Source organism: Lissotriton vulgaris, chromosome 5 (assembly GCF_964263255.1).
Source record: "Lissotriton vulgaris chromosome 5, aLisVul1.2, whole genome shotgun sequence".
In the NCBI taxonomy this organism is placed as follows: domain Eukaryota; kingdom Metazoa; phylum Chordata; class Amphibia; order Caudata; family Salamandridae; genus Lissotriton; species Lissotriton vulgaris.
In genome coordinates this window covers 218,075,065-218,096,437 of record NC_141693.1, presented here as the reverse complement: position 1 = coordinate 218,096,437, position 21,373 = coordinate 218,075,065, and the positions used below count along the sequence as shown (strand labels likewise).

General features: G+C 45.0%; 1 protein-coding gene across 1 annotated transcript in view; it reads right to left on the bottom strand.

The window, feature by feature from the left end:
• Nucleotides 1-21,373, bottom strand: part of LRSAM1 (leucine rich repeat and sterile alpha motif containing 1) — a 331,526-nt gene that overhangs the window by 160,152 nt on the left and 150,001 nt on the right. Inside the window, exons 9-10 of the mRNA XM_086921200.1 lie at nucleotides 8,748-8,838; nucleotides 1,947-2,077 (exon numbers count right to left, since the gene is read on the bottom strand). Coding sequence (XP_086777326.1) covers nucleotides 1,947-2,077; nucleotides 8,748-8,838 — 222 coding nt within the window. The remainder of the gene's footprint in view (nucleotides 1-1,946; nucleotides 2,078-8,747; nucleotides 8,839-21,373) is intronic.

The window sequence follows — 21,373 nt, the reverse complement described above, 5'->3', positions numbered from 1 at the left end:
CTTTGGCATCAGAGTTTGATGGAGAATTTTACTCTGGGCTGAAGGTCTATGGCTGACTAGCGTAGATTGAAGCACCTGTTTCTCCTTCGACATCGTACTAAAGATGTCAGAGGTGTCCTCATCTTGCCACTGCGCCATCTTGCATTGAGCAAGGCCTCGGTACCCGAGGGACTTCTTGGACTGGAATGCGTGACAGAAGGCTAGGTCATGCTCCAGCAACAAGCAGAGGTTACAAACCCGACGAGTATTTTGAGAGGCACTATAGACTGTACTGGAAGTGGGTCCTATCCATTATGAACTGCACATTCAGGCACAGCTGACCAAGGGAAGGGTCCGAGGTGGACCAAGGCCCGGAACGTAGCATTGAAGAGATCTCAGACCGCGAAACGGAACCGGGACAGAGTTGAAAAAACTGTTGCGAACACAATTGTTCTGTGAAAATGCAGCATATGGTTTCAACTTGGAGCTTTTACGACACACATGAAAAACCGATGGCAGAAGAAAATCTATTGGTGGGGTCGATGCCCATGCGCATTACCAGTCATTGGAGGAGTCACAATACCTTGTGACTTCGAAGACTTCTTAGAAGAAAACAAGTTGTACACGTCAAAGCCCAACACCAGATGTCAGAAATATGCGGAGTATGTGTATTTACAGCTACACATGCCACAAACATCTGCTTTCAAAGCATTTACAAGTTGAGAAGCATTCTCTGTGGGATCAAGGAGTGAAATCAGCCACCAGTTAAAAAGTCTCAATGTAGCCAGTCTCTTGGTGGAAAGACCGCCTAAGGGCACGCTTGTCCTTCAGAAGTCATCCTTATGCAGGTCGATTGACCTGCTGGGCTTTTTTGACTGCGGCTCCAGTTGATGTAAACATCAGGCTTTGGCACATAATTGTTGGGAGTTTGATACAAATTAAGAAAGTTAATAGCAAATCACAAAGAGTACCCTTAAAGTGGTCTCTGCTTTGAATTATTTTTATTATGTTTATTGTGACATTCATTTAAAAAAATTAGGTAGGTCCAATGCTCACTGTGCCACTGGAACTTGAAGCTGCACCCAAGTTAAGAGTACCAAATAAGGCAAAACCGGTCTTGAGTTGCTTGTTTTCTGGTTCAGAGAGGAATTGGCTTGGCAGTTCAAGCAGTACTGTTCCAACTGAAGCAGGAGCAAGGCTGGGTTGCATATGACTTGGTCTAATCTGAGGTGGCATGGTGAGCAAACAAACGATGGACTGTATGTAGCCCCAAGTACCTTCCAGTAAATGAGATTAATTCAAACATTCCATCAATCACTTTTTTGTTTACTTTATGAAAAGGGAACTAGATCATGCTAGGTTGCCTACTCTAGAGGATTCACAGAGACTTGTGTTTTAGTTGTTACATTTTGTTTTACCCACACCATTCTGAGCATCATTAGGAGCATCCAAGTAAATTAAATTAGCACCATGTACTCATGAAAATGGATGCTGCAGTAAGCTATGTAAAGTATAACACCCTGGACTCTTCATTAAGGCTCACTTGTGCATGGTAATGGGTAAACTGGACAATATGTTAGTACTTGTTTGAAACGTAGCATAATCATCAACTACACATTAAAAGTTGACTAAGTAATGAACAATAAAACACATGCAGTCAGATGGCAAAATGCAAGCAGGAGGGAGGTACATACTTTAACAACTACCATCTAAATAAGCATCCATATAAAATATCATGAAATGCAAAAAACATGTGTGGTTTTTAAAATGATAACTTGTGTGTTTCCTATTTCTTTATATTTCATTTTCAGACAGCCTTGTTAGGATTTTGCCACCACTGGTGAAGCACCCTCAAGTTATCAGTGTGTCACATACATGGTCAAGGCGTTTTCCAGAAAAAGGTTTATTTAGTCACATGAGTGAATACAATTTAGTCACATGAGTGAATAGGAGTTATTGTGTCTGACCTGCCACTCGGACTCCTCTCTCATGCACCTGGACAAAGTCCCGTCAACACAGTCAGAAGCAGAATCTACCACATCGCTTTCCAGGACGGATAGCAGATACTGCGAGGGAGGACAGTACTCGATCCCACACTCTGTAAAACATTCTAAATTAGATATAGCAAGCAATAGCACTTGAAAGCAATGAAACTAGAATATCAATAAAGAGGGTGGAAAGAAAAGGTAAGTAGACTTGTGCAGCTAAGCTATATTTCTGGAACCATTAAAATATCGGAGAAGATTTTTTTAATCACAAAGACAGAGACGTTGCGTACTGCTGACATTTTTATTGGCTTATTATTACTTATCTATTCAGCAAAATTGATGTTCTTCAGGCAATTTTACCAGTCAGACAAATAATGCATATTATCTAATTTGAAGACCACACTTTTCCTTTAATATCTAAACAATACATTTTTAAAATAATATCAAATGAATTCGTGACATTTACATTTGTACATAAACTTTCTATGGGCAGAGTCATCGAGCAGTGGAAAAGTCATGTATTTTAAGAGTTATAGTACCAGGCTCCTCTAGCCAGCATATGCAGATCATGGAGTCAAAGCAGCGAAGCCCCCAGGAGACTTGTTCATAAGTGGACTCATGTGTACCCCAGTTGGGTTTTGAGATAATACTGTTCTGCCTCCAAGCGCAAAGCAAAAACTCAGCTGCAGAACCAGCTGTGCTGAGCAGGAATGTTCCATCCATTTCAGAGAAGAGTACTGCAGAGCAGACAACATAACGGCTGGAAGGATGATAATAATAATGATGATGATGCGCACAGTACCAGGATGGATAACTGGATTTACTTGAGAAGCATGTGCTTGCTGCAGTGTGGAACAAATGCATTCCCCAATATGCAGACTTGAAGCAGGTGCACCTGCATCTTCCACTCTCGTATCTCAAAGGAGAGGGAAACAAGAGCCAGCCCCAACAGGAAATAGTGTCAAGATCACATAATCTGTCTAGGTTAGTGCTATATTTTTATTGGAAGTAGTGAAGAAAAGTGCAAGATAATCCCCATATGACCCACGAAGAAAGGCTAGATGTTAGTTCACTTTGAGTCACATTCCTTAACTATAGACAGGTAAAGTGATGATGGACCAAAGATTCATTTGTAAAGCGCACTACATACCCGGGAGGATCTCAAGGCGCTGGTGAAAGATGGGGGAGGGGGAAGGTCCGGGGCGGTTACTGTTCTAAGAGCCAGGTCTTGAGGAGTCTTCTGAAGGTCAGGAGGTCTTCGGTCTGCTGCAGCCGAATGTGGAGAGTGTTCCATGTTTGGCGGCGAGGTGGGAAAATGATCTGCCATCGGAGGTCACTCTTATGATGCGGGGGATGGTGGCGAGGGCGCGGTCTGCGGAGCTGGCGGTTGGGGGTGTAGAGGCTGAGTCGGCTGTTGAGGTACGTTGGTCCGGTGTTGTGGAGTGCCTTGTGTGCCTGGGTGAGGAGTTTGAAGGTTATCCTCTTGTTGACAGGGAGCCAGTGCAGGTATCTCTGGTGGGGTGTGATGTGGCTGCGGCGAGGGATGTCGAGGATCAGGCGTGCGGAGGCGTTCTGGATGCGTTGAAGCAGTTTCAGGAGTTTGGCCGGAGCTCCTGGCTAGAGTGCGTTTCCGTAGTCCAGTCTACTGCTGACGATGGCCTGGGTGACTGTCCTTCTTGTTTCGGTGGGAATCCACTTGAAGATCCTGCGACGCATGCGGAGGGTGTTGAAGCAGGAGGAGACGGCGTTGACCTGCTTCCTCATGGAGAGGGTGAAGTCGAGGATGACCCCTAAGTTGCGTGTGTGGTCTGTAAATGTTGGGGGTGTTCCTAGTGCAGTCGGCCACCAGGAGTCGTCCTAGGCCGAAGGGGTGGAGCCGAGGATGAGGACCTCCATCTTGTCAGAGTTCAGCTTCAGTCGGCTGTTCCTCATCCAGTCGGCGACGGCCTTCATTACTTTGTGGAGGTTAGTTGTGGCGGTGTGGGGGTCCTTGGTGAGGGAGAGGATCTGCTGGGTGTCGTCGGTGTAGGAGATGATGTTGAGGTCGTGCCGTCGTGCGATGTGGGCGAGTAGTGCCATGTAGACGTTGAGCAACGTTGGGCTGAGGGATGAGCATTGGGGTACGCCGCAGATGATCTCGGTGGCTTCGGAACGGAAGGGGGAGAGGCGGACGCTCTGTGTTCTGCCGGAGAGGTAGGAGAAGGTCCAGTCTAGAGCCTTCTCTTGGATTCCGGCGTCGTAGAGGCGTGTTCGTAGTGTGCGGTGGCAGACCGTGTCGAAGGCGGCTGACAGGTCCAGGAGGATGAGGGCAGTGGTTTCTCTGTTGTCCAGTAGGGTTCTGATGTCATCGGTGGCGGCAATGAGGGCAGTTTCGGTGCTGTTGTTGCTGCAGAGGTGGACGGCATTCATGATCTTGATGGTGTCGTCATCATTGATGTAGGTCCAGGTGATCAGGAGGTTGGTGCGGGTGGTGTTCGTGGGAGCGGAGGTCTCAGTGGTTGCCGGGGTGGTGACGGCGTTGAAGCGGTCATGGATGTCTGCGATCTTGCGATGGAAGAAGGTGGCCAGCGAGTCGCACAGGTCTTGTGAAGGTGGGATGTCGTTGGTGTTGGAGCTGGAGTTGGGGAGTTCCTTCACAATGTTGAAGAGCTCTTTGCAGTTGTGTGCGTTGTTGTCTAGGCGGTCTTTGAAGGAGGTCTTTTTGGCGGATCTGATGAGGTGGTGGTGTCTGCGGGTGGCGTTCTTGTGGGCTGTGTAGCTTTCCGGTGTTCATTCACGGATCCAGTTTTTTGGGGAGTTTTCGGAAGGTTCGCTTAGAGGCCTTCGGTGAACCAGCTGGCTTTCTTGCTAGTGTAGGGCTTCTTGAGCGGGGCGAGGGTGTTGGCACAGACATTGATCCACTTTTGAGGTTGCGAGCAGCGGTGTCGGGGTCGGTCGGATCTGCGGGTGGGTTCCGGGCAGGGGTGGTGGAGAGCTGATCTTCAGTGACTTTGCTCCAGCAGCGGCGCGGCATCTGTTGGGTGCAGTGGTGTGAGGTGGGTTTTGGAAGGTGAAGTGGATGCAGCGGTGATCGGTCCAGTGGAACTCAGTGGTGTAGTTGAAGGAGACGAGGGAGCTTGCAGAGAAGAAGGGGTCAAGCGTGTGGCCGGCGGCGTGGGTGGATGATGTCACGAGCTGTCTGAGTCCGAGGTTGGCGAGGGTGGAGGAGTTGGTGTTGTTGTTGTTCTCAAGGTGGAAGTTTTGGTCTTGAGGAGGATGTAGTCCGTGGAGGCGAGGGCGTGTGTGCTGGCGAGGTCGGTGATGGAGTCGCTGAACTGTGCTCGTGGTTCGGGGGGTCTGTAGATGAGGGTTCCTCTGAGGGTGGTGTTGGGAACGGTGTGGATCTGGAAGTGCAGGATGTTCGGCGGTGCTGAGGGTGTCGTCGGTGTTGGTTGAGACTGAGAGACTTCCTGTGGACGATGACGATTCCTCCTCCTACTCCATTGGTGTAGTCCCTGTGGGTGATCTTATATCCTTCCGGGATGGCTATGGCGATTTCGGGTGTCGAGGAGGGGTTCAGCCAGGTCTCTGTCAGGAAGGCGACGTCTGGGGTGTTGGAGTCCAGTAAGTCCCAGAGTTCCATGGCATGTTTGCGTGCGAAGCGGGTGTTGAGAAGGATGCATCTGAGGTGGTTGGGTTCTTTGATAGGTGGGTTGGCGGGCCGGATGCTGGTGAAGCTGCAGTTCCGGCAGGAGAAGGGTCCCTGGGTGCACTTCGGGGCGGTCAGGCAGCAGGTGCGGAATCATCCGGCGTTGAGTGCGTGGAGGGTGCTGGAGTCGTAGCAGAGGCGGGGGTTGTGGCGTTCGCAGGGGCCAGGGGTCCTGCCGCAGGGCGAGGCCCAGGCACGGACGGGCGCAGACTAGCTTGCCTTAGGCGCAGCTGTGCAGAGGCCGCCATATATGGGGAGGTGGGAGAGAGGAGCAGCTGGGAGGCGGGAGGTAGGGGCCGCGAATGGACAGTCAGGGGGGAGGGGACGCAGCGGCGGGAACGGGAGAGGTAGGCGACACCGAGGGCAAGGGCACAGAATCATGGGGGCACAGAGGGGAAAACGGGAACAGATCACGGGTCACAGAAGGAGAAAACGGGCACAGATCACAGGGGTGACAATGGGAATAGAAGGAAAGAAGGGTACAAGAGAAAATACAGGCGCAGGACAGACAACAGCAGTCACAGACAGCAAAAGAGAGACAGCAAAAGAGAAAATGATACGAGCAGTATAATGAACAATAGAACAGACCTGAACTACCTCAGCAGCGGCAAGGACAGGACGCACAGGTGGTGCTGTGCGGAGGGGGAGCGACCTACCTAGCAAGGTCAAGGGTCGCAATGGGTAAAGGAGCTTTGAAGCTTCTCCTTGAAGCAATAATATGGTTTCACTGATAGGAACATCAAGCATCCAGCCTGTTCAAGTGTCCTAAGTAAGGAACAGACAACGGTGCAGTAATTGCAGCGGCGCATAAAATGGAGGTTCAACAATCAAAGAACTGGAGAATATTGGTAAGGTTATCGAAATTGGCAGTGGTGCAAAGCTTCTGTCCTCAGGCACCTGGATTTATACAGAGACTAAGGACAAGAATTCAGTGAGAACTTTATCTGGGAACAATGGTTCCATTTTGTGGAAATCAATTGATAGTCCTCAAAAACTGATAGGTCATCCTGTATGCCAGAATGTACATATGATTATCAGGGGAATACATGAGAAGAAGCAGGGATCTGGGCAGAAAGACTTGCACCATATGTTTGTGTGAGTGACTATGCATCGCTGGGAGTAAAAGTGTATTGGATCTTTGTATAGCTGCAGTCCAACAGACACTCTAGAGAGGGCTTGGAATGAGTTTTTATCTGTCAAATAAATTTTCAGGCATGTATTACCAAAAGGTTTCATTAGAGAGATGTTCATCACCACCCAAAAGGGCCGTGTTTAGGGCGGTGCAACCAGTGCAGCCGCACTGGGCGCAGATCTGGAGGGTGGGGGACTCAGAGGGCTGGGCGCAGCGTTTTGTAAAAACGTAGGATTTAAAAGCACCTGCTGCAGCGTTCCCTGTGCGTCTAGCTTTTAGACAGCAATAAAAATGTCAAGATAACTCTTTTGATTAATGTTCCTGCTAGACAGAGAGAAAGAGAGAGAGAGAGAGAGATCTTAGTTTTGTCTAATGGCAGATTTGACTCGCCATAAAGTAGCGCAGAGGGTTAATATGCTTGCTGAAAGAACAGATCTGTATTTTAAGTGGATTGCAGAGCGGTTTAGTAAAGACAGCCTACACAAGCACTTTAAAACAAATAAAATGTATTTGAGAGCGGTCTATGGCAAGATGAGGGGCATTTTTTGCCGCCGGGTGATAGTGAGGGGAGGAGGTCATATTGGGGGGGGGGGGGGGGGGGGGGGCATCAAAAAAAGATTTTCACACCACCTACCTGGCAACTAACCACCCATGTCCTTGCTTGAGTTTATTTAAGGGGCAATATAGCTTTGGTAAGAGACCCTCAAGAGGCAGTAATACATAACAATTTAGATTTCAAGGATTCTTTTCATTCAGTTACGAAGCCGTGGAGATCTACACTACAGTTACATTGTAGGAAAATGTGCATTTTTTGTAATGTTTCATCCTGAAATTCGTTTAATAAACAAAACTTTAAAAAACAACTGGAAGAAATGTGTATGGTTGTGTGTGTATGGGTATTTATATAGCACAAATGTAGCTAAACTGCAGAAGAGTGCTTTACAGGGCTCAAGGCAAAGATATAATCACTGTGTGATTGAAAGGGTTACTGGTTTTGAAGAGTGAAAGTAGACAGTGTCCTTTCAAGAGGTAGATCTTTGAGCCAAATGTGCCAGAAACTACACAGCTGGGTTCAAAACGATTTGAAAGCCTTAAAAAACTATCAGCAAGAGTTTTCTGTCAATAAGTTGTATTCTCTGGAGGCAAAGCAAGCCAAATAAACAGTCCTACACAGCCCCTTTGGCTCCGGAACACTATCAGTGAAAATCTGGCTGATTACATGAAGATTAGACTTTCACAAAGCACTCAAAACATACCAGTTTCCCCATCTTCAACATCTATAACCTAACAATCCCTATCACCTTACCATTTGTTTGTATCTTAAATCTACTCTGTTAGAAATTAGTTATCCCATTCTACTGTACCGGATATCTTCTATGCACACCAGTATTTCCAGTATGTATTACCATTACCTTAAATTGAACTAGCTAAATACTTCAATTCATTTATATTAAATCAAGAAATCCCATATGGGACACATGGAAGCAACTGACTGGGGGTACTTGCATGCAGAGGCAAAGTGACAATCTTTTGTCTATTATCATGATAAATAAGTCATATTTAATTAAAATAGGAACCCTCCACAAGTGGTGTCCTAGACAGGTGCCTGGTACTCCTTTTATGTAGAATAATCAAGGTTGCTGCTGGTACGCGAATCATAGCTTCCTCTGTGGTTTCTAATAGATTTTTACCACTGATTTTGCCCACATATGTCAAATGTAATCATCACAACGCACTCTACTGTTATCTGTCATCTCCATGTTTCCTGATATTGCTTCACACCTAGCAGCTTTAGGACTGCTAGCTTATTGTCCCTCAAAAGTTACTCACAACCTCCTTGCGTTGCGTTCACTCGTTTGACATTCCCGATGCCTCTCCTCTTCTGTTTCGTATAACACCCCAACACAACCAGTAAAAACATCTTATATTGGACTGAAAGCCACCTCTCTGTTTCGGTTACCTTTACACAGGAACTGTTGGATAGATTCTGTGCCATTAAGACACACGCTAGGTGGAGGATAGGTCATAATAGCAGCATCAAGAGTTAAGGTCTGTAAACAAATAAAAAACACATTTCCATCAAATGTTTGAAAACATTAAGGACAAATTATGAACCTATGATTAAGAACAGAAATCAATCATAAGACAGACACAGCAGGGTTGTTTCGTACATGGCAACATAGTTTTCAGAGAACTTCTAATGCCACCAGAGGCTGGAAATCCCACCATGGCAGCCAAGCAATCACTCCAGAGTATAAGTAAGAATACCTGACCCAGTAACAGCTGAAATACAAACCAAGCATAAAATCTTGCCTGATCTAATCACAAACTCCCGAAACCGTTTTGTACTTCATAGACAACAAACATCCATGTATCACTTTGTAAACACTTAATAGCTTCACACTTGGGACCAATGCAACAAAGGCAGAAAAGCACAAACAAAATATAAAAGCAGCAGCTTATTGGAAACATCATACAAGATTTCTAAAAATTACTTTTGTTTTCTTGAACCAAACAATGCAATTAAAACTTGTGGTGGTTAAAAACTGTTTAAGGTTAAACACCCATTTGCATTTAAGTCCAGCATTAAATGGAACAAGTCCAACAAGTCGTAATTTTGAGATCAATCTAAATTCACAAAAATAGTTGAACAGAAAGAAAATTGCTACGCGCATCTTGAAATAAAAGGGCCAGTCAATAAGCAGTTAAATGAAATAATGGTATAACAAAAGATTGTGTTTCTCTTCAAGGAAAGGCAAATATGTACTTAGGTAGTATTTCTACAACACAAACCTAGCCAAAAGGCAGCAGAGCGCTGTACAGGATCTAACCGAAGCATAAAGTCAATAAGTGACAGGAGAGGTATTGGATTTGTGGACTCAGTGCATTATGATGTAGGGTTCTTTAAATAGGTACTTCTTCAACTCCTACCTAAATTGGAGCAAAGTTGGGGTGGTTCTGATGGATATGGGGATGTTGTTCCAGATCCTGGGTACATAGATGGACACTGTAATCTGATGGTGTTTTGGCAGCTGGTGTGCCAAGACCCACAGGAGTTGGTAAGTGGGGAAAGTTCCATCAGGATGAGGGTGGCGTGATCATATTTCTTCAGGTGCTGACAGACATATGCTGTGGTATGTAGGATACCCTTCAGGGGAGCCAGTGTGCAGAGTGGCAGGCTGTAGAGCAACGCGTTACCACCATCCAGATGCAATGGCACAAGGGCTTGAACATCAGGTCTGAAAATGCTTTCTGAAAGAATGTTTCACTTTCATTACAAGAGAAAGCTGGTACCAGGTTGTGTTTGTTTTTTGGCAATGTGTCCCTTGAGAATGAAGTTGGTATCCAGGGTGAATCCAAGTGATTTGTCATTCAGTGAAAGTGTGGGTTGGAGGCTGCCATGGTTTATGTCATTGAGCCAGGTTTATACTGTTTCTTGTCTGTTGTTCTCGGCATATAACAGGAATTCTGTCTTGGTTAGGTTGAGCTTCAGGGAGTCGCTGGACATCCAGGTCTAGATTATGTGCAGGCACTGTTTGAGGCATTGGGTGTCTGAAGCAGATGAGAGAGTAGAGTTGTGTATCATCAGCATATTGGTGAATCTTGATGCTGCTACCTGTGAGTAGAGCTCCAAGCAGCTTCATGTAGCGGCTGAAGATGCCAGGGGGCAGTATATAACCATGAGGGACTCTGCAAGTGACAGGGAGCTTTTGAAACCTGTAGGTAGGCAAGTTAACAAGCTGATGTTGGTTGGAAAGGCAGGAGAACCACAGAAAGGACATTGCTAGTGAATCACATATGAGACTCCAGGGTGCACATGAGAGGGGGATGGTCGACAGTGTAGAAAGCAGCTGACAGGAGCATCAATTTCAGTTGGCAGGGGGCATATGGTGTCACAATGGCATCGTCTTTGATGTGTAAGGAGTGTTGCCTGTGTTGCAGCCGATCTGAAGTCAGATTGATAGTTGTGCAGAAGAAGATCCGCAATAATGCAGGCTCAAGAAATCTACTTGCCCACTTGCTATGGCAAGTCCGATTTGATCAAATCTGCTATATTTAGGACCTACTCCCCGTTCTGGAGAGTTGACAAGGAACAGGTGTTTTGTTCAGTCAGAAGGTGAAAGAGCAATAAAGATGCCTTTAACCCCTTCACTGGGGCGGCTATTCTGCCGCAGTGCTAAGAGGGCGGGGCAGCTGCGCGGCGGCCGCATGCTGGTGACAGAACCGCTCCGTCACCAGCGTCGGTTGCGCTGTGCTTATGACGGAGCGGTTCAGTCATGGCCCCGCCCGCTCAATAGAACGCTCAGCGCAGGCGCGGAATTCGCGCAGCGCATGATCGGCGGGCGGGCCATGATGGAACCGCTCCGTCATCAGCACAGCGCAACCGCAGCTGATGACGGAGCGGTTCCGTCATCAGCACTTAAGGGGTTAAATCTTATGTTTATCTAGTCACATTTAATCTGTGTTCAGAGACTATGGTCAGAAGTAAGTTTACAATTACTTTTCATTCTCTGACTGCAGAGTTTCAGGATTTTGTAAAGTGAACTGTCTGACCTGCTGTACGAAGTGTGAAATAAAAGGCTGTAGGGTATCAGGTTTTTCCTAACACAAATTTAAATAGCTAATAAGTAACTGTAAAAAATATTTCAAAATATATTTCAGTAGTTGTGAAAGCCCACATTTTGAAGTTCGGTGTGATGAATTTTTTTTTTAATAGGATGAAAAACAAATCAGAACTTTTTACTTGGTGATGTGCAAATGATAAATATGTTATCTGAAACCCAATTTTCACAGACTATTGTTAATAAACTATATGGTTTTATCTGTGAAGCTGCAAGGTAGGGGGAAGGTGTTTGGCCATTTCTTGGAAATCTACTGTCTGTAAATGGCAATGCGCTATAACATCATGCCTCAGTGATATATTTATTAAAAGTGAGTGTTTAAACTGATAAACACTCCTGTCCCTGCCTTGGTTACATTGCTATCAGTAAACTGAGAAGCAAGTCAGGGATCATGTGTACACTATAGGTGGGCTTGATTCTTATTACACAGGGAGGAAACATTTAGTCAATTTAATCAAACAAAACATTTTGTTTTGTACAGCAGAAATGCTGAACCCACATATTTGAAGGTGCACTCATGTGAGAATGAAGAAAACGGCAACTCTGTAAAATAAAATATTTGCCAATGATCACACAATTTGAGACCAGTTTACAGGTCAAGTACATTCGGTTAGGTTGAATAGATTAGTGAAGTTACTCGGCCTGCAAGTCTAGGGACATTGAAATGATTTCGGGTCCTGTAATGTGATCTTGGAGTTCAACATATTTTGCTTTTCCAATTATCTTACCAATGAATTGTAGGTGAGTGATGGTCAGGCAGTTGGTGAGGACATCAGGGTCTAATGTAGTTTTTTTGGGGAATGAGAGGATCTGGCCTGTCTCGAGAGCTTCTGAGAAGATACCTTGAGCAAGGGAGGCATTGTCAATCGTCAGTATGGCGAGAGAGCGTCTCCAGAGACAGCTCTGATGATACAAAGGATTGCACACTAAGGTGACTTTCACATCAGTACTGATTGATGGAAAAAGCAAATTACTTAAGATGGTAACTCATGTACTCTTCAGCACATTTAGCCATTCACTTAAAACATTAGTACTACACAAAAATGGCCATAACTTAGCCCACCAGTGTTGACTGTGCAGACAGCTGCGGTCAAGCTTAGTGCTCACCCTCATGGTCTGGAAGGGGTGGGGAAAAGAAGACCATCAAGCTGACAAGTTGCACACCTCCCCCAGCGTGCAAGGACCAAGTGAAGAGGTCCATTGTAACTCAAACAGATGTTAGAGGTAGCAGATGAGAGTAACCGTTCTATCTCCTTGTGAATTCCCTAAATAAGGACATCAAAGTATTAGGGTACTACCCAATATCTATATTTCTATTAAACTTCCCTCTTTCTTGGCCATAAGATATTACAATTCATAACAGGCGTTTTGTGGTGGGAGCCTCACACTCTGTGTGAACCTGACGGTGTGAACCTTAAGCTGTCAACCACCCACCCATGCTCTTCTGCAGAAATACATTTCTTGTAATTTTAAGATTATCATTTCATCCCCAGGGACGTTTCCTAGCCCTAACGGGGAGTGTGGGAGGACCTACACTTAATCTTATCTTTGCCTCTGTTGGTCGCCGTATGGGCGCCAAACCCCACTTAGACTAGGCTGCCGCATTTGGTTTATTTGACGTATAGAGGACATGGAACCCCGACAACTCCAATACACCCATACCTCTGTTGCTCACCATAATCATTACTGCATAAATCTCCTATTTATGCGTGCCCCCAATTTCTGCGCCGTCACCAATATCCAAATCTTCTCCCTAGGCATTTCTGATCACTCTCCCCTCCTTCTCCGTCTGGAAACTCCCATAGGCACTCTTCATCCCATATGGCAGCATAATGCCTGGTTTCTTCAAGACAAAGCCTACAAACTATCACTGGGGAGGAACTTAAGACTTAATTCCAGCTTCATGGCACGGTTCAGTCACTTGGCACATTATGGGTGGCCAACAAGACAACTATCAGGAGTTGCACTAAAGGGATACCTTACAAAAAAGAGGCACGCATGAAGTGAACACCTCTCCCCAATAGAGGCCCAAGCCCTGCGCCTAGAAAGAGCAACAACCACAAGCGGTCGGGATGACATATCCCAGCAGCTTGGACTCCTATGTGAGGAACTTGTCTTATTTCCCTCGAAACTGCAAAGCGAATGTAGAGAACCTCAACAGCCAGAGTTTACGGATGTGGCGATAAAAACTGCAAACTCTTTTAATGGCTTGCTTCTCGTCCCCTAGTGAACAATACCAGATGTAGTAGATGTCCAGGGCCACATACAGCTCGTACCTGCCAGTATCGTACAGACTTTTGCCGAGTACTATCGATGTCTCTATATAGCAGCCTTGCCTTTGGAACTGGAGCTAGACCCCCACCTTCTACAGGAGGTACCTCTCCCCCAATGTTCACATACTGCGACCCAGCTGCTTGACAAGCCTATATCGATTGAAGAGAAAGACGCGGCTATTTGAGCATTGGCCTCAGGGGAGACTCCAGGCCCTTATGTGTTCCCTGCAGAATATTACCTGGAATTTAATGACATCTTGGTGCCCCAGCCAATCCCGATATGAGGAGGCCGCAAAGAAGGGTTCCTTCCCCTCCGATATTGATGTGGAAACAATCACAGTAATTTCAAAAACGCAACTCCCATCATACTCCCGAATTTCGCCCGATCTTACTCATCAATACCGAAGTCAAAATCTATTCTACAATATTGGCCACTTGCCTTGGACCTGTGCTGAGCACCCTTATACACCCTAACCAATGCAGCTTTATGCCCTGCCATAGCACGAGGTACTGCCTTCGGCACTTCATGTCGCATTAGCCCACCGCCACTTCCGGTCACCTAGCCTGGCTTTACTACTTATAGACTTTGAAAAGGCCTTCAATATGGTGGATTGGTGATACTTGGAGAAGGCATTAGCCAGGGCACGTTTTGGTACACATTTCCGCAGACTTGTCCATATGCTCTAGTCTCACCCTACGGCTTGTGTCCTAGTGAACAGTGTCCTCTCCGACATCTTTCCCATCCGTAGAGGGACACGGCAAGACTGCCCCCTCTCCCCCTCCTCTTTGCCCTGGGAATTCAGCCACTGGCCCGCCTCATTAGATGCAATGACCAGATATCGGGATGGCAATGGGAGGACACCCACGAAGACCGTGTCGCACTTTATGCAGACAACGTTCTGTTTTTCCTGGCAGATCCTGCGACAACCGGTTGACAGCGCCTCCAAGCTCTCCAGCTTTTTGGCAAGGCATCAGGTTTACAAGTTAACCCTGCCAAGTCAACCTTAGTACTCCTGCATGACTCCCAAGACTGAGTGGCATGGCAATCTGATATTTAGGTCCGGCGCCTCAGTTTCCGCTACCTGTGATTTGGGTAGCACCCCTTCCAGAGCTCACTTGGTCCCTTAACCTTAATCCACTGACCAAGAGAGCAAAGGAGGATCTCCGTAAATGGCAACCCTTACCACTGAACCCAATAGGCAGGATAGCCCTATATAAAATGCTGATACTTCCTCGATTTCTATACATATTCGGGAACCTCCCACTTCACCTGCCACCCCATTTGTTTCGAACTTTAAAAAAGTCTGCCACAGCATTTCTTTTGAGGTAACTCCGGAACCCGACTAGCTCTCTTCCACTGTCAACGTGCCCCCTATGATTCTGGTCTGGGAATGACTAATCTCTTCTGCTACTACCTGGCAACCCAACTCCTGGAGATAAACGACTGGCTGTGAAGGGAGTGCACATATCAGGCTTTCCAAGTAGAGCTTACATCCCTAGTGTTCCCCAGGGTCCTGGTGATGCTATACAGCTCCCCAATCCCTAATGCCATCCCAACTGTGACCTGAGCAGTTTTCTTTGCATGGTGATCCGCGCTCCGACAAACTCACTGAAACACAAAACTTACACTTCAAACACCCCTGTGGCAAGATCCTGGTTGAAGGAGGTGGCCACACTGGAGGGCTTCGGGAAAACTCTACAAATTATGAGCCTAGACTCAATATACAATTGTTTGAACTCCTCAGCACACGTCAATTCACAAAAAACAGGTTTCCCTATTATGGTTGCAAGACATTCAATTAGTCATGTTCATACAGGTAAATAATCAAACATTTTCTTCTAGTTTGTTTGTTGGTTTATTTCTTCGTTCTTTTCTTTTAGTAGTCAATACAGCTGATGCCAACACGTGTTTCTTCGCTATTGGGGGGTCTGTTCCCGTGACTTCCTCAAGGCTAATGCTGCAATTCCGTAGTCCTTCAAATGTGGTGATACTTCCAACCTACATTGGGGTTCAATTCTTGCGACGCGCCCACTCAATTCAGTGAAGATTAATACTTCTCTTGTGTGTTCATGGTTCATGTGTCTTATCTTTCGATTGCTCTGCAAAGCGGCACGTCACTCCACGCGGTAAACGAGTAGGTTTTCACGCTGAAACTCATAGCAGGTGCATGGAAGCAGATATCGGCCCCATCCATAGCTCACTGGTTATTTCAGGTGTGGCATGCACTGGCTATGGAGAGGCTTTCACACAACATAGCGAATACAGAAAAGAAATTCCAGCGCATTTGGCAGCATCTGCGCTCTTATCTCATGCACACTGAATTCACGTGCTTTAGCCCCCCAAAGCTCAGAGCCTTGCAACTCTTCCCAAACAACTGACGGCTGTATGAACCCCAACTTGAAGGTAGCTCTGCCATTTTGGGATTGCTAGCTGATTTCCTCACCGGCGTAGAACCTCTTCTGTAACCCACACCTGCGCACTCTGCGACGCTCCAACATCACATGCCAGACCACGACCTGTACGGTTATTGTTAAATTTTTATTACTGTTCACTTCTTTCTACTACAACTGCCTTGGCAGCCCCTTTCCGGCACACATGCACGCTTAGCCTACTGGACACTAAAGGGATTCAGAGTCTTTATGGGTTGCCCGGTGTCTACTAGCCCTGAGGGGCATTGTCCCTGCCCCCTGATCTCACATGCTGGTTGTCTCCGTCTGGAGCCTTGAACTCTCGACTTCATGTGCACATGTAGACACTAGATGTTTTTAAAGTCCTCTATGGTTCTTGGGCTTTTTCGCACCTTACTCAACCCTTGGTGCAATGTTATAGTAGGCGCGGCCGGCCCGAAGTTGTTGTAGGTGACTTGCTGTGTACTTTTCAATTGCTATGCTTGCTATTTCACTACGCTGCCGGCGTACACAGAGTTGTAGGGGCTAAGCCGCGTTTAACAGTATCTACCGGCAATAAAGGTTTTTGAAACAAAAAAAACAAAAAAGGGACATAGCGACCAAATGGAAACGCCCCATACCTCCCACCGCATCACAGTGGCGTAATGGACTAGACTGGCGCACGATGCAGGAGAAACCTGTATATGAGGCAAGAGGTTGTCCGGCCAAATATGAATGAATATGGGGTAAATAGATGAGTCAAGTGGGTTGATATAAGTGACACAATGCCTCTAAAGTTTTCTCACTAGTGTCTTTCAATTTTAAATCTCTTCTATTTATTACCGCTGCTGCTTGCTTGTCATATTCAAGGTATGAACGGTCATGTGCCTCACTGTGCTATGAGTAGTCAGATCACTGTTAAAAAACCTAATAAAGTTGGTTATAAAAAAAAAAGATTATAATTTCATACATTATGTGGAGAAAGACAATTTTATTCGTTTCAGCTGAATGTAAAAGATGGCCAAAAATCTGTGAAACTTGCTATTAATTAAATTAACTCCTATGATGTGCATATTCAAGTCGAACATTCAACTTGACACAAGTGTGTCAGATATTAAAACTCCCAACAGAGAGTGCATTCAGAGGCATAATATTGAAGAAGGAATCTATTTATGTGACAGCAAATCGAATGCTACAAAGGGTCTTTTCCAGACAGGGTTAGCAGCACTGGTTCCTTTTTCACACTACCATTTAATGATACCCTGTCAACGATGGACGACACTCCTGGCGGACTGGTTTTTAATATCAACGATCAATCTTGCATGGGAAATTCCCATCATTCTTCTACCTGCAAGGTAGAAGAACCCATTGGTGTATAAGTACTGAAAGACATATCAGCATTCTATATTCTATTTTCTAAAAGTGTTTAACTGTAAGAAATGATTTATCAACTGATTTACATACACTTTTCACTTAACTAGAATTGGAAATTAGAATGAAAATTTAGATCTACTGATAATTGTTAGTTCCATGTATGCTCTAATGAATTGATGATATGTACACAGATACTGGATGGCTACAAGAGAAAATAATGGTGATGGAGGAAACAGTTGAAGGCCTAATTAAAAACTGGCTTAAAAAGGGTGGCAACCTTGCGAGAGAGGTACATGTAAAATGTTTCCGAACATATCTACACCCAATTCTGGGGTAGCGAAAGAAAAAACACTTTTGAAGGCTATAAGAATCACACAACACACAGTATGGAGGAGGCCAAACACAGCTCTCAATATCAAAATAATCAAGCAATTGTCTAATATCAAAGAACACAGCCATTAGGATCCTACAACTGTTGCCCAATGAAAAATATTTAAAACAAACAGGTAGAAGACAGTCATGTGAGGAGTTCCTAAAATAGTAAATCCTTGTGTCAAAGAATAAAGTAATTTATCCGATAACGTGCTTAACTGCAACTCAGCACGGAGGAGTGATTTAAATGACATACCCAGCAACAGCCCTTTATTCGGGTTAGTGGTATTAGTGCCATTTCCCATGTCTACTCTTGGAGTAAGAGTTCTATAGAAACCTTATTGCTTTAAGGACATCTGGCTCTTCAGATTTTTAACCAACCCAAACGTGATTCCACATTGGTTGTGCCGGTTATAGACCAAGAAAAAGAAAACCTAATTCAGTTGTGATGACAAAATTTCATAAGCTGATTTTAAAAAGAGCTGGATGGATGACAAAAACATTGATATGATAACAGCTGGGATTTTATATGCCCAATACAGACCGTTATTCATTCAGATTAAAAAGTTTATTGTAAAGAATAAATCATGGAGTTTTCCCACGTCGGTGGATGCTCCAGTAAGAGGGATCTCTAAAGTGACAGAACAAACTATAATCCTTGGCATCGGAATATGGCATGGAGGTTTATAAGAAAATAATTACTTACCTGTAACTGTTGTTCTCCAGTATTGGTATCTTTTATCCCCGTCTTTGAGTTGGAAATTCTACAGTAACCACAGAGAGCAGTGCAATGTTGAATACAGGTACAGAAGATGTAACATAGTAACCAAAGTAACCTATCCACATAATTTTAAAAAATCCAAACTGAAGCCAATCATCATACAACAGAGCCTTCACCCTTACCCACCCAAGTCACCAAAGCTCAGACTTCATAGCACAAATCTTGAAGAAGAATACAGCAACATGAGTGAGCCGGAGATCGGGAGAAGGATGAGTCGCATGTGAGTCTATGTCAGATACCAATACTGGAGAACTACAGTTACAGGTAAGTAACTTTTTTCTTTTCCAATATTAGACCTTTTATCGATTCAGAAGCTTAAATCAGAGTAGCAGGCAGTAAGTTAATTAATATACAGTAGTTTACGGATGGTGGGATACAATAAAAAGAAAATCCTCACCTTATTTAAATAGATGACACAGTAATGTTTGTCCCACTGCTGCATCTGTGTCCAGTCGAATCCAAACAGTAATGTTGCTTAAAGGTGTGCCTATTCCAGGTTCCTGCCTGGCAAATATCCTTTATAGACATTCCTCCGAATAAGGCTGTGGATGTAGACAAAATCCTTGTCTGATGTGCTGTCACCTTCCCTTGCAGAGGCCGGCCTGCTTTACTATTACAAAATACTGTGGCTGCAGACACCCAGTGAGCTATACCTTGTTTTGAAAGATTACCCTCTCCGTGGATGACCTAAACCACTAAATATTGGTCAGTTTGTTGAAAAGATTTTATACTGTCAGAATATTAAGGGAGAACTCTTTCAGGTGCATTACTTGGATTTTGAAAATATGGTTTTAAGACCACTGGTTTGTTTAAATGAAAGTCAGATGATATACTTTCGGAATAACATGTGGGGTTGTTCTTAGTAGGACTGTCATCTCTGAATTGAAGAAAGGATTTTTTGATCATCAACGCTTGAAATCTGCTAAGCCTTCAAACAGAAGGTATAGCCAATAGTAGCACCATCTTCCATGAAAAAACATCTATTCTGCTTCATGAATTGCTTCAAAGGGACTCCTAATTGCTTCTGATAGAAGTGTGTTAAGTTATAAATGCAATTACTATACAATACAATACAATAGATTAGGGTGAGTTCTTATTGGAGGAAAGAGGCTGAAAATATATTTAAGGATTTCCTTAATAAGTCGATTAGGCCGAAGCGATGGCTAGTGCAGTCCATGAAATGGTGGCCAAATGGACTTTGACTGATTTCTGAGTTAGGCCAGATGGCGCTAAGTGAAACAGGTATGGTAATGCTTAATTTGGAGACAATGATATTGAGTGCAAGCTATGCTCAGCACACCCAAGAATAGAATAGCTTCCAAGTTGCTTCTTCAGTCTTACTTGTAGAGACTTCTCTCGCTCTACAAAGTATATCTCTGCAGTCATCTGAAATCCCTGGGAGGTACAGTTGACTTCAGGTGCAAAGCCATCAAGCTCATCGAGCATGTATTTGGATGCAGGTTCTGGGTGTTGCAGCGAAACAGGAGATACAGTGACAGCATCATCATAATTTGAGGCTGCTCTTAAAAACATAAGTAGCTCTGTGAACCAGTACTGTCTGGGCTACCAGGGGGTGAACAAAATGAGGCAACACAGTTCTTTCTTCATCTTTGTCAACACCCTTGGAATTAGGAGAACCGGTTCTGATGGGCTGCAAATAAATCCAGACTTGGTTTGTCCTAGCAGTAGAAGATTGATCCACCTACACTTGTTTCAGCTCCATTCATGACAGTCTTTTCATGTTCTGTTGAGATTGGTGGCCCAGGTGTTGGTTATGCCAACAAGCTCCGCTATTATTTGAATAGGAATCTATTTGGCAAAGTCACCCCTATCCCAGTGACTGAGGTAAAGAACTTGGGGGTGTGGCTTGACCCGGCACTTAACTACTGTGGACATACTAAAAAAGTAGCGGCTACCTGCATCGGCATCTTACGAGGGCTGAGACCTATCCTAAGATTTTTTGATGCCTCAACTAGGCAGTTGGTTATTCAAGCATCGATACTATCACGGCTTGATTATACCAACGCATTATTCCTAGGTGCCAACCAGGCTGAAATCACGCGATTACAACGTATCCAGAACGCTGCCGCGAGAGCCCTGGTTGGGCTACCAAGGTTTTGCTCTGCCGAGAGTACTATCCGCTCCCTTCATTGGTTGCCGGTGGCACAGAGGATTCAGTTTAAGGCACTATCCTTGTCATTTAAGATTCTCAAGATGACTTCCCCCCCGATTCTTGGCAATCTTCTGAAGCCTTATGTTCCTCTGCGCCCTTTGAGATCTATGGGCCAAAACCTGGCTGTAGTTCCGCGATTTAGATTATGTAGAGCGGGAGGACCCTCCTTCCAAGTCCTGGCTGCGTAGCTGTGGAATTCTCTACCGTCTAACATCCGCGAAATTGATGAACTCTTGGATTTCAGGAAAGCTATTAAAACTTACTTGTTTTCCCATCCTTTTTAGGGCTCTGCCTTGTGTGCCTTTTCCATCGTTTTTGCTGTGTTGTGTCTGGTTTCCCTTCCAGAAGCGCCGGGACACCCCTTTGCTGGGGCATCTGTGCGCTATATAAATGTTATTAACATAACATAACTGTTTTGAGTTTACCTTCAAAAGCTGACAGGACGTGTTCCTCCCAGTTTGTTGACTTAGAACATACTCACTGTGTTGTCTGAGAGTACCAACACTGAGGAGTTCTTCACTCTTTGAAGAAAGGAGTGCAAGCACAGTGCTAAGGCTCTCAATTCGAGTCACTGAAATGTAGTTGTGCCTCCTTTGGAGCAGA